This window comes from Ochotona curzoniae, unplaced genomic scaffold, assembly GCF_017591425.1.
Source record: "Ochotona curzoniae isolate NIBS_2020 unplaced genomic scaffold, NIBS_Ocur_1.0 contig_2235, whole genome shotgun sequence".
In the NCBI taxonomy this organism is placed as follows: Eukaryota; Metazoa; Chordata; class Mammalia; order Lagomorpha; family Ochotonidae; genus Ochotona; species Ochotona curzoniae.
Window position 1 is genome coordinate 1,327,849 of NW_024465384.1, and position 12,956 is coordinate 1,340,804.

The 12,956-nt window shown below is 54.8% G+C and overlaps 1 protein-coding gene across 1 annotated transcript in view; it reads left to right on the forward strand.

The window, feature by feature from the left end:
• Positions 1 to 12,586, forward strand: part of RAD52 (RAD52 homolog, DNA repair protein) — a 45,206-nt gene extending 32,620 nt beyond the window's left edge. The window contains exons 3-13 of the mRNA XM_040972196.1: positions 212 to 299; positions 3,482 to 3,583; positions 4,236 to 4,329; positions 4,475 to 4,542; positions 6,174 to 6,292; positions 7,125 to 7,200; positions 9,768 to 9,964; positions 10,045 to 10,193; positions 10,660 to 10,743; positions 10,972 to 11,199; positions 12,248 to 12,586. Coding sequence (XP_040828130.1) covers positions 228 to 299; positions 3,482 to 3,583; positions 4,236 to 4,329; positions 4,475 to 4,542; positions 6,174 to 6,292; positions 7,125 to 7,200; positions 9,768 to 9,964; positions 10,045 to 10,193; positions 10,660 to 10,743; positions 10,972 to 11,199; positions 12,248 to 12,309 — 1,251 coding nt within the window. The 5' untranslated portion in view covers positions 212 to 227 and the 3' untranslated portion in view covers positions 12,310 to 12,586. The remainder of the gene's footprint in view (positions 1 to 211; positions 300 to 3,481; positions 3,584 to 4,235; positions 4,330 to 4,474; positions 4,543 to 6,173; positions 6,293 to 7,124; positions 7,201 to 9,767; positions 9,965 to 10,044; positions 10,194 to 10,659; positions 10,744 to 10,971; positions 11,200 to 12,247) is intronic.
• The last annotated feature ends 370 nt before the right edge of the window (positions 12,587 to 12,956 follow it).

Here is a 12,956-nt window from a genome sequence, read left to right on the forward strand (position 1 = left end):
CAGTGAAAATGGTAGCAGGAAGCTAGAAGCTGGCAGTGATTGGCAGGCCCCGAGCCCACCGCACCAGGGCAGCCACATCATGTGGGTCACGTGGTGGGCCGTCCTGGGGAGTCCAGGGTGTGCAGTGAGCCCGCAGGCTCCACCTGTGGGTGCCGCACCCAGGGGTGAGCAGAGCCTCCAAGCCTTCTCTGAGATCCTGCTTTCCTTGCAGAGACTGAGCAGTTGCCATGGCTGGGCCTGGGCACGCCGCACCTGGAGCACAAGGCGCCCATTCTCCCTCCGTGCTGTGCTTTGGCCAGGTAAGCATCACAGCTGTGGGAGGCAGGCGTGGGGCAGCCGTGTGTGGGCACCCTGCTGGGGCACCCGCCCTTAGCACCTGCTTTCTTTCCGCTTTGGAGGCAGTCATTGGTGGAATCTGTGGTGAACCTTGGGGTACCAGGAGACTAAAGGGGAGTCCCATTTGATGGGAATCCATCTAGATTATGGAGAGCTAGCCCATTCTTATGGAATGCAATTCCACAGGACACCGGAAATCCCTGGGCAGCAGAGGTCTTCCAATTTCCCTGGAGCTCCACTCACCCGCCACCCCTTTTTCCTTCTTAGAGGTCCCCTAAGCTACGGGTACCTTGTTCTTTATACAGAAATTGTGGGCATGGAAAAGGAAATTCTGTGTTTTCCACCCAAACTCCCCTGTTTGGATTCTTTCCCTACGGGCCCATAACAGTCAAGGTTGGACCAGGATGCGGCCAGCAGCCAAAAGCGCAGGGCTCCTGCCCTGGGTGAGGCTGCCCAGGTACTTCGGTGTCGGTGCTGTCTCCTAGGAGGCCCGAGAGCGGGGAGCTGGGACTGGAGGTGGAGCTGGGACTCAAACCCACACGGTCAGTTATGTTATGTGGTGTGTCGAGAGGCCTGCCTGGGTGCAGGTAGCTTAACTGCCAGTCCCAGTGCCTGACATGACCCCCTAGTTGTGCTCAAGAAGGTTTCTTTTTCTTTCTTTTTTATTTTTTTGGTAATTTTAAGATACGTATCTTTGTAAGGTAGAGTAGAGAGAGAGAGGAAGCCAGTTTACTCCCCACATGACCGATCCGTGCAGTTCTCTGGCTCTCGTGCGCAGGCGCAGGGGCCCAAGGACTTGGCCTGTCCTCTGCGGCTGCCTGTCCAGGTGCATTAGCAAGGAAAGGGATTGCAATTGGAGCAGGTGGGACTCAAACCCGATACCCATCTGGGGTGTGGGCACCACAGAAGGAGGCTTGGCTTGCTAGAGTGCCATCCCCAAGACGGATGTCTTTGAAAGGCAGAGCTACAGAGAGAGAAAGAGAGAGAGAGAGATGACTGCAGCAGGACACGGGACTCCCGTGGGAGTACAGGGGTCCAGTCACTTGGGCCGTCTTCCCAGGCTGGCTGGGAAGTGGAGTGCTCGGCTTTCAAAGCGATGCTCACCCGGGCTGCTGGCCCACAACACCTCCCCTCAAGGAGGGTCTGTTAGGGTGGTGGTCCAGCTAAGGCAGCAGTACGCTAGCTGCGGTCACAGGCTCTGGGGGACCCTGTCGGAGTTTGTGAGGTTGGAGATATTCCCCAGAAATCCTGACCTCTGGCCTTTGTGGCCATTTGGGAAGTGAAGCAGTGGATGGAAGATCTTTTTCTCTTTATAAATATGCCTTTCCAGTTAAAAAGAACAACAACAACAAAATTTAAAGATTATTTATTTTTATTGGAAAGTCGGATTTACATAGTGAAGGAGAGACAAAGGTCGTAAGACCTGGGTCACTCCCTAAGTGGCTGCAATGGCCAGAGCTGAGCTGACCCGAAACCAGGAGCCCGAAGCCTCTTTGCAGTCTCCCACGTGAGTGCAGGGTCCCAAATCTTTGGGCCATCCTCCACTGCTTTCCCAGACCACAGGCAGGGAGCTGGATGGGAAGTGGAGCAGCCTCGATATGAACTGGCACCCATATGGGATACCAGGGCATGCAAGGTGAGGAGTTTAGCCACTAGGCTATGGTTCTGGGCCCAAAATAAATAAAAGCGAGAGAGAGAGAGAAACCCTGAGATGCTGTTGGCGCTCTTCACACTTGCCAGCCTGAGTGGCTGTCGTGTGGTTTTCTGGAAGCTGCAGCCTGTGATGTTAGCGTTGTTCCTGGGGCTGTAGGCCTACTTCAGAGGCTTCTGAGTGGGTCTGGTGCTAAAGCCCCAATACTCCACACCTTCACAGCGATGTTGGTCCTCGCTGCTCAACTTCCCATCCAGCTCCTGGCTACGGTGTCTGGACGTGGTGGAAGGCGACCATTTCGGGGATAAACCAGCCAGATGGAGAAGCTCGCTCTCTCTCTCTCTCTCTCTCTCTCTCTCTCTCTCTCTGTCAACTTTGTCTTTCAATGAAATTAGAAAAAAAAGTTGGTTAGTTTCGAGTTCTTCATTTTACAAAATGTTTATTGGGGCTGGCATTGTGGCACAGTGGGCTAAGCCACCATCTGTGATGCGAGCATCCCTTAGGAATGCTTGTCGGAGTCCTGGCTGCTGCACTGCTGGTCCAGCTCTGGACAAACGCATGTGGGAGACCGACAGAAGATGTTCCAAGGTCCCAACGCGATAGCTTAATGGTTAAAGTCCTCTCCTTGAATGCGTTGGGGTCCCATATGTTCGCTGGTTCTAATCCCGGCGGCCCCGCTTCCCATCCAGCTCCTTGCTTTTGGTCTGGGAAAAGTGTTGAGGATGGCCCCAAAGCCTTGGGATGCTGCACCCACGTGGGAGACCTGGAAAAGGCTCCAGGCTCCTGGCTTTGGATCGGCTGTTGCGCTCACTTGGGGAGTGAATCATCGGACGGAGGATCTTCCTCTCTGTCTCTCCTCCTCTCTGTATATCTGCCTTTCCAATAAAAATAAAATAAAATCTTGAACAGAAAAAGAAAAGATGGCCTAAGCGCTTGGGCCCTTGCCACCCACGTAGGAGACATGGACAGAGTTCCAGGCTCTTAGCTTTGGCCCAGCCCACACCCGCCCACGGAGGCCACTTGGTGAATGCGCCAGGGAATGGCAGGCCTTTGCCCTGTCTGCCTCACAAGGAAATAAATAAGCCTTTTCTTTTCCTCCCTCCCGCCCTTCTTGCTTTCTTTAATCACTTAATTTGAAAGGCAGAAGGATAGGACTTCCACCTGTTGCATCTCACCCCCCAGATTCCTCCAACAGGACAGGCCAGACTGAAGCCAGGAGCCAGGAGTCCCCTTGGGGTGTCCCAGGCTGGCAGCTAAGCTGTCCCCTGCAGCCCCCCAGGGTGTGCATTGCCAGGAAGCTGGACTGGAAGAGGTGCGACTCAGTCCCCAGCAAGGGAGCGTCGATGGTTCAGTGCCTGAGCCAGTGGATTTAATTCCCAGCACTGAGGTGCCCATACCTTTGTAGGGCCTTAAGGGGTCCTCACATCAGTCGTTGGGGACTCCCAGTCTCAGCTGTGGTGGCCACGTTAACCCCTTTTTCCTCTCGGGCTGCAGTGCCAGTACACAGCGGAGGAGTACCAGGCCATCCAGAGCGCCCTGAGGCAGAGGCTGGGCCCGGAGTACATCAGCAGCCGCATGGCCGGGGGAGGCCAGAAGGTAGGGACGGGGTCTGAGCCCAAACTGTGGGTGCCCATGTGCTGGGGGCCTGTGTCAGTCTTGCGATTCCTTCATGGCTCTGGCTGGGGGCTGTGTGTGGTGGGCTGGGTACTGTGTGCTGTGCGCTGTGTGCTCGGGGCTGTGTGCTGGGTACTGTGTGCTGTGTGCTGGGTGCCCGGGGCTGTGTGCTGGGTGCTGTGGGCTCGGGGCTGTGTGCTGGGTGCTGGGTGCTGGGTGCTCGGGGCTGGGCCAGGGTCCAGCCTTCATGGTCATGGGAAGAAGCCTTGGATAATGATCATGTTTGGGTTCTTGCATTTTTAAGCAGTGTTTCCTTTGCCATTTGTTTCTAATGTATGTTTCTGGTGTTCCGTCAAATATGTCCACCTGAGATTTATGTATATTTTTTTGAAACTGAGTTTGGCAAGTTCACTGAGTGAAGTGCGAGAAGGTATCTTTGCTGTGAGCGTCCTCGCCCCCTTCATCCTGTAAGATTTTTGCAGTTCGTCCACTGGGAGTTTCTTTGTGCTGTTTAAGAGCACTTCTTGCCAAAGCATCTAGATAAGAATAAATTATGTTAATTTGAGTTCATATTTAAAGATCATGGGGAATTTAGCATAGCCTTTTCCCAAAAAGAAGAAGCTTTGTTTTCTAGGTATGCTACATCGAGGGCCACAAGGTCATCAGCCTGGCCAATGAAATGTTTGGTTACAACGGCTGGGCCCACTCGGTCACGCAGCAGAACGTGGGTGAGTCCAGCTGCCCCTCACCCCTGGGGCCTTGTCCTGTGTCCGCTGCCAGAGTTCTGTGGCTGGGGGATCCTGGGGGGTCGCGGGGAGGCGGGCCGGGCCGGGGAGCAGGCTCAACTCAGCCCGGTCTCTTTCTCAACCCCAGATTTTGTGGACCTCAACAACGGCAAGTTCTACGTGGGCGTGTGTGCGTTCGTGAGGGTGCAGCTGAAGGTGAGCAGGGCGCTGTCTGCAAGGGCTGGGGGTCTCGGGGGGCACTGCATCCGCTCCGGGGGGACTTCCGGTCCATCCCTGTTCACATTTATAAGTTTACAGCCCTCACTCTGTTAACTAGGTCAAAGGGTGTTTTTTTTTTTCATTTTACGTATTGTAAAGTTTTATATTTTAAAATAAATCTGATTAAAAAATGTGCCAGTGGAATCTGAATACCATAGGGGATTAAATCCAGTCATTCATTTGAAAAAAAAAATGCATAACTAAGCTGGTGTTCAGTCATTAGAAGTTTCGCGTTGTTCCTTCCTTGTCTGAAGTTGCTTCCATTCTGCCTCCTGCCGGCTTTCATGCTAATGTACACGTGGGGCCAAAAGCTTTATTTATTTATTTTTTAAAAATATATATATATTTTTTAATTTTTAAATTTTTATTTATTTTTTATGTCTTTATTTTTTAATTGTTAATAACATTGTATTATGTGATACAGTTCCATAGGTGCTTGGATTTCCCCCGCTCCTCCCACAACCCTCCCCCCAAAAGCTTTATTAATTGCATTGGGCTTCTGTGCTTGCACGTGTACATGTGTGCAAACGCGTGTACAGGAAGTTAGTTTTGGGGTGAATTCCCAGTGACCTTACGGCTACAAATATGAAGAGACTTTTTCTGGCTTGCGTTATTAATGGCAGTTACTGTTACACACCAGTCAATGCCAGACAGTTACACTGGACAGACACGGCATCACACATCGAGATTTTGATAATCAAAATAAAAAATAAAATTAGGTGGACAGTGGAAGTTTTAATGAGATTGTGGTGTTGGTCTTTAATTATGTATCATGGTTGACTATTTCTTTTATGAACATTCAGTTACTTCTGTTTTGACATATATATAGTTTTTAAAATTAAAAAGATTATTCATTTTATTGGAAAGACAGAAATGTAAATAGCTCCCTTTTTTTTTTTTTTTTGGTTTTCTCCTCAAATGTCTGCAATGGCTAAAGTCACGTGGAAGGCAGGAGCCAGGAACTCGGTCCAGGGACCCGATGTGGGTGGCCGGGACGTGGGCACTTGAGGCCTTGCCTGCTGCTCCCAGGGGCACGTGAGAGATGCTGCAGGATGGCGGCCGGTGCCCTGAGCTGTATTTTGCTGAAGTCTTGAAAAACTGTGTTCACATAAGTGAAATGGCTGCATATGGGAAGAGGCTTGTTACAGTATCCCATATTGGAGCATTTTCAAGCTCCATTCCGAGATGCAGCGCGGCCATCACTCGTTACAGTTCATTCTCTGTCCACCACCGACAGTTCGCCCTGGTCCTTCACTCTGGCTGAAGGCCGAGGCGGGTGCGGCCTGACCTGGGCAAGGACTGCCTGTCGGTCCTTGGAGGCCACACCTGCCGCAGCTCAGGTGGCCCGTTGAATGGTGTGGGAGGGGTTTCCGCACCCTGGAGTGATGCTGCATGGTCGGGCTGGGGCCGAGGGATGAGCTGGGAGAGTGGCCCTGATGCCTTCGTGGCCCGCAGGGGTCTGCAGGATGCTGGAGATGTAGGGCCAGTGCCACTGTGGAGGCGGGGGGGGAGGGTGCCGTGGAACCAGAGCCTGCCCCCCCACCGCCTTCTCTACCCCCCCGCCCCAGGATGGCTCCTATCATGAAGACGTGGGCTACGGAATTAGTGAGGGCCTCAAGTCCAAGGCCTTGGCACTGGAGAAGGCTAGGAAGGAGGCCGTGACCGATGGGCTGAAGCGGGCACTCAGGTAAGCACGGGCAGCTGGAGCAGGCTTGGGGGAGGACGTGTGGGTCTGGGTTCCTGTGAGAGGCCTGCAGCCTCGGGTCCCCGCCCCTTCTTCTGGCTCCTGGGGTGGGGTGGGGGACGTGGGGGGCATGACGCTGGGCACTCACTCCCTCTTGGACTCGCCTCCTGGGATGGCAGTGTCTGCAGTGTGGCTCACTTAGCTCTGCAGTTGGACGGTGTCCTGGGCCACAGCTGCCTTAGCACTGAAGCACACCGAGTCGCCAGAGCCCAGATGTGCATGCCCCAGTCCAGCTGTGTGAGTCCCACGTGCACAGCCCGAGGCGTGGGCAGCAGCGGAGGGTGCCCCCGTGGGCCACTGCCCTGGGGACGAGGACCTGCCCCCGGTGTGGCGGTGCGGCTCTGGGAGGGGTTTCTTGGTCCTCCCACGGTCACTGTGTCTCCGCCAGGGACATTCCCCGCTGGCTTCTCCCCGTTGCCCTGGACAGGCAATTTGTACAAAAGCTCCAAGGGACCAGGATGGGACCAGACACCCCCGTCCCATCCTGGAGTGTATGGGTTCGCCCCTTGAGCAGCCTGCTGGGGGGCAGTACGAGCTGGCTTCCTGCCTGCTGAGCTCCCGGCGTGGGGGAGTGAGCAGCAAAAGGGAGTTCTCTCTCTCTCTCTCTCTCTCTCTCTCTCTCTCTCTCGCTCTCTCGCTCTCTCGCTCTCTCGCTCTCTCGCTCTCTCGCTCTCTCTCTCTCAGCTAAAGGTAAGTATGGAAAGTCGGGTCCCTGTGTTCTCTGCTAGGCGCCTAGAGCCGCTCTCAGCCCGTCTCACTGTGCCCTCGCCTGCAGGAGCTTTGGGAACGCACTGGGAAACTGTATCCTAGACAAAGACTACCTGCGCTCGCTCAACAAGCTTCCACGCCAGGTGAGGCGCCTGCGTGGGCCGGGGGCGTGGGGCAGCGGGGCAGTGGTGGCGTGGACGGAGATACTAAGGGCTTGGCTGGTGGGTGTAAGTGGGGGTCGCTTGGCCCCCGTCCCGGGCACCCACAGGCCCCGGGCTCAGAGGGCTGAGCTGCAGGGAGAGGGTCCCGCGCGTGGGTCGAGGCGGTTCTAGCTATCATTGTTTGAGGAACTGCAGTTCAGATCCCCACACTGAGGTTGGGGGGCGGCCCTCCCAGGATGCCCGGGTTCTCGCCTCCTTGACAGCACTGGCAGCCTTCTAGGAATTGCATCCATTTGTAATTCCTTTAGGTAGTGTGAATGTTACAACAGCAGCGAGCCTTCCCACTCGTGAACCAGGTTGAGTCTTTCGCCAGAGCTGGGTTAGTCCACAGCCAGGAGCCAGGAGCTGCAGCAGCTCTGCCACACGGGTGCAGGGACCCAAGCACGTGGGCCATCCGCCACTGCTCTCCCAGGGTGTTAAAAAGGAGCTGGATCAGAAGCAGAGCAGCTGGGATTCGAACTGGTGCCCCTGTGGGATGCCGGCACTGCAAGTGGCGGCTTGACTTGCTACACTGCAGTGCTTGCCTCAGAGCTGCTTTCTTATTGCCCTTTTCCAATTGCTCAGTAACATACAGAGAAGCAGTTGAGTTTTGGTTTGGTTTTGTTCCCTGCTGAACTCATTTATTCTAGCAGGGCTTATGTGGGTAGTTGTGTGGTTTTTTTTTTTAGAATTATTTGGTTTTTTTTTTATTTAAAAACATATTTATTTATTTTTTAATATATTTTTATTTTTAATTATGTGGTACAATTTCGTATAGGCTGGGATTTCCCCCAAACTGCCACCCCCGACAGATCTTCCCCATTTTACTACAGTGGTATAGTCCTTTGTAAGGAATCATAATTCCACCAGTCTCTTATTTAAGTGTATCCTGACATTGCTGGTACAGCCAGTGTCAGACAGCCCAGCATCCCATTGTCTACACATGTCCAGCGGTTTCACTGGGAGTCCATATTTCATCTGGAAGCAGGGATGCATGCTCCCTTATACCCCCACATCTGGATATAGCGGACCCCAGTACTCCATTACCATAGGTTTATTTTTATTTGAAAGGTAGAATTAGAAAGAGATCTTCCATCCACCAATTCACTCCCCAAATGGCTGCAACACCTAGAGGCGGGCCAGTGTGAAGCCGGAGGCAGCTCCTATAGGGGATGCGGGCACAGCAGGAGGTGGTTTAGTGTGCTGTGGCACCTGTTACAGTCTTTGTCTTCACAGAAGATCATGTAAGGGTACCTTGTGGTGCAGGGCATTAAACCACCTCTTGAGATGCAGGCATCCCATATTAGATCCTGGCTGTTGCACTTCAAGTCTAGCTCCCTGCCAGCGTGCCTGGGAGAGGCAGTAGAAGATGGCTCCTGACCTGGATGGGGTTTTTGTCCATTTTGGCCCCTGGCTTGTTGCAGCCATTTGGGGAGTAAACCAATAGATGGGAGAAAGATCTCTCCTGTGTATTCAATAAATAAATTAAATCCCTAAAAACAAATAGATCATGTCAATATGAAGCCTGCTTCCCACTGTGTACGCCACTACTCTAGTTTCTGTAATGCCTCGTCACTGTGGTTGGAATCTTTAGTGCTAGTTAGAAGTGGGGACAGCAGATTTCAAAGATTTATTTATTTATGGGCCTGGCGTGATAGCCTAATGGCTAAGGTCTTCGCCTTGAACGCACCGGGATCCCATATGGGCGCTGGTTCTAATCCAGCTCCACTTCCCATCCAGCTCCCTGCCTGTGGCCTGGGAAAGCAGTCAAGGAAGGCCCAAAGCTTTGGGACCCTGCACCCGCATGGGAGACCTGGAGAAGCTCCAGGCTTCAGTTCGGTTCAGCTTCTGCTGTTGTGGCCGCTTGGGGAGTGAACCAGCAGACGGATCTTCCTGTCTCTCCTCCTCTCTGTGTATCTGACTTTCCAATGAAGCGCAGTTCCAGAGGAGACGGAGAGATCTTCCATCCGCTGGTTCACTCTCCTGACGGGCCAGGCTGGAGCCAGGAGCATCCTCCAGGTCTCCCATGTGGACACAGGGACACGAGCACTTGGGCCAGCCTCCGCTGCCTCCCCCGGTGCCTGAGCAGACAGCTGGCACTGTGGGCACCGGCCCCTAGGGCAGGCATCTTGGCCTGGTTCCTCATCTTTCAGGAAAAGCCACCTTTTCCCATAGAATGTTCATCAGCCTGAGGTGAAAGTCCCAGTTGACTGTGTTGTGTCCATGTTTGTCAGGGGGTTTTCTGGAATCAGTTGAGATGCCCATGGGGCGTGTCCTCCAGCCTCTCGCCACGCGCCCCGTCCCCCCCACATGGGCTGGCCGGCTGGGCACGGGCCCGTGTGCTGTGCGCTTGCTTTGCTGAGGATTTTGCAGTTGACTTTTGTCTCTGTCCGGATTCGTTTTGTTTTCTTCGTCTGGTGGAAGGTTTGTCTGTTTTATTGGGATGAGCAGTTGGAGAAAGTTTTTTTGTTGTTGTTTTGTTTTTTAAATTTTCCTTTCTCCCTTGGCAGTTGCCTGTTGACATGGATTTGAGTAAAGCAAAGAGAGAAGACTATGAGCCATCTGTGGAGCAGGCAAGATATAAGAGCTGTCGCCCGCACATGGCTCTGGGACCTGCCCCGGCACCCGAGGGGACCTCCCCCTGCAGACCAAGCCACCCGGACAACGCCCACGTGGTGACAGTGGGGGATAAAGAAGGCAGCTCCCGGTACGGGCCGCCTCCCGCTCCTGGCTTTCCTCTCCCCGGCCTCGGTTTGCTGGCTCCGCATGCGTCAGCTAACACGGCAGCACCTCCCGTTGCAGAGAGCGGGGCCGGAGCGAGGCCACTCAGCTGCGGAAGCTCCGGCAGAAGCAGCTGCAGCAGCAGTTCCGGGAGCAGATGGAGAAGCAGCAGCAGGTGCCCACGTCGGCCCCGCCCGCAGACGTGGAGCCCGAGGGTGTGTGAGAGAAGGACCGGAGGAGGGAGCTGGGTGATGGGACAGCCCATCTTGTTTAGGGAAGGGGAAGCGCCTGACAGGTCAGGGTGGAGAGCATTCCGCTGCAGGCCTGGTGGTCTTTGTGCAGTAGGCGGGGCTGGGTTGGAACAGGAGCTCTGCGGAGACTGCCCTGCAGGACTGGGAGTCAGAGGGCTCAGTTGCATGTGCTGTATCAGGAACCTCCTGTGGGCTGAGCTTTGCTGATGGGGCGGGGGAGGTCGGCCTCCAGGACCTGTGCCACCCCCTAGCAGACTGCCAGGGCCTTCATTTTGCTTGTCTTACACGTTGCATTCTTGCTTCAGTTTGTTCAAATAATGGTTAATGGCTTCCATGGGTTCGGATTTAGGGCAGGCCTGGGCCTCAGGAGTGAGCCGTGGGTGCTGTGTGTTTGTGTCTGACTTGTCTTTCCCCCTCTCGTGAACCCCAGGGGCGCTCCCTGCTCCCCCCGTGACACACAGCACGCCCATACCTGCCGTCTCTGAACCTGGCACCGAGAAAGATTCCCTTGCAGGTACCACCTCTGACTGCGTTAGCGCATCCCTGTGCGGGGCTCGCAGGTCCGTTCCCTGGCCCCAGGGAGACTGAGAAGTGGAAGACCCAAAGTGGGTTGCTGGGGTCCCGAGTGGGAGCACAGGGAGCGCCTCAGTGTGCGTGCGGGTGGGGGACCCCGGGAGCCGCCCCCTTCCCAGTACTCGGTGTGACGTTATGCTGAGGTTTATGCTTTCCGTGGCCTTTGCAGAGAACCTGGACGAAAACCTGGACCTGTGGGATGAGACGCCGGATATCCTGGACGATGTCATCAGGCCGTGGCCTGGGGCGCAGCCAGCCCAGGCCTCTGCCACTCCCGCCCCGAAGGTCGAGCTGGAGACCTGGCGCAGGGGCACCCACAGCCTTTGCCAGCAGAAGCAACCCACCAAGTCTGCACCCTGGCACCCTCAGGGGCTTGGCACTGACCAGCACGGAACAGGTAGCCTAGAGGAGCGTTCAGCAACAAAATAAAAGGGACCGCCTGGATTTGATCCTGTGCATCCTTCAAGCAAGGGTGCCATTTTGTGAGCAGGCGCTGCACACAGGTGCTTAGCGGTAGGCCATTCCTGCTCCTGTGTGTCCTGGGGGACAGCGACAGTGGCCTGGCTTTGTTGTGACCCGGCCCCGCAGTTCAGAGCATCTGGGGAGCAAACCAGCAGGTGGGAGATTTTTCTCTTTCACATAAAAAGGAATGGATGAATATGGGGCCAGTATGGTGGCACAGCGTGTTAGCCAGCTGGGTGTTGGAGTCGCAGGTGCTCTGCTTCCCGTCCAGCTTCCTGCCAAGCCTGGGGAGGCCTTGCTGTCGGCCCCCGGCCCGGCCCTGGCTGTTACAACTGGGGAGTGAACCATTGGATGGAAGATCTTGTCTCTCCATCTTTCAAATAAATGTGTCTTGAACCTGAATGAGAAATTGGATATTTTTAAAAGACTTAAAAAATTTTTACTGGAAAATCAGATTTACAGAGAGGAGAGACAGAAAGATCTTTCTGTCCACTGAATCACTCCCCAAGTGACCGCACCAGCCGGAGCTACGCTGATGCGAAGTCAGGAGCCAGGAGCTCTTCTGGGTCTCCCACGTGGGTGCAGGGTCCCAAGGCTTGGGACCATCCTGGGTTGCTTTCCCAGGCTACAGGCAGGGAGCTGGATGGGAAGCAGGGCTGCCAGGATTAGAACTGTTGCCCGTATGGGATCCCAGTGCATGCAAAGCAAGGATTTAGCTACTAGGCTATTGCACTGGGCCCAGATAGGATTATTGTAAGGTGCTAAGAAATGCTAAGCTGATGGTTAAGCTCCTTTCCCTCAGAGCTCCCGACTCCTGGTCTTTGCTGCTGGCAGCAGGCCGCGTGTGAGCGTGCCACGAGTGATGCCATTCTCGGGCTTTTACTCTAAATGATGAGCACGACCCAATGTGACTCCCGGGTAGAACAGCTTCTTCCTTAGTTTAAAGTCATGGCAGTGACAGGTCATCCCTGTGTCGCCCACAGGAAACTACAACTCGGACAGGAAGAGCCAGGACATGAAGAAAAGGAAGCTGGAGCCATCCTGAGGCCTGGGCCGCGATTCTGGGGTTTGTCAGAAGGGACTTGTAGTACTTCGCAGTTCTGAGGAATGAACTTTTCCCAGGGTTTACCTTGGTTCCTCCCGAACCGAACCGGTGGGCTGGCCGTCGGGGCGCTGCGGGAAAGCCGGGGACCTAGAGGAGTCGTGGCTCAGCGCGGTGGCAAGGCTCCGGGTCGATGAAGCTCCTGCCTCGGGCCCCAAAGGCTGTCTCAGTGTTTGTTCTATTCAGCTGTGTTAATAAAGAGACATTTTAGGACTCGCCAGCAGCCGCCTGCCTCGAAGCAGTGTTGGCTTTTCACTGAGCCGCCCTCCCCTGCCCCGCTGCTGGCTCTGTCAGTCTCCTTTTGCTGAGGCATGAGTTCTGGGACACCCGGGGGCACCTGGAACCCCAGGAGCCAACCCACTGGCACCCGCAGGCACTCTGGCTTCATTTTCTGCAGGTTGACGTTCTCAGTCTCACCAGCAAACCGGCTGCGGGGCTCACAGGTTAAGCCACCACTTAAGAAGCTGCCGTCTTACGCTGGAGCAGTGGTTCAAGTCTTGGCTGTTCTGCTCACACGCCTGGGAAGGCAGCAGAGGACGGCTCAAGTGCTCAGGCCCTGGGACCTGTGTGGGAGCCAACGGAGCTCGGAT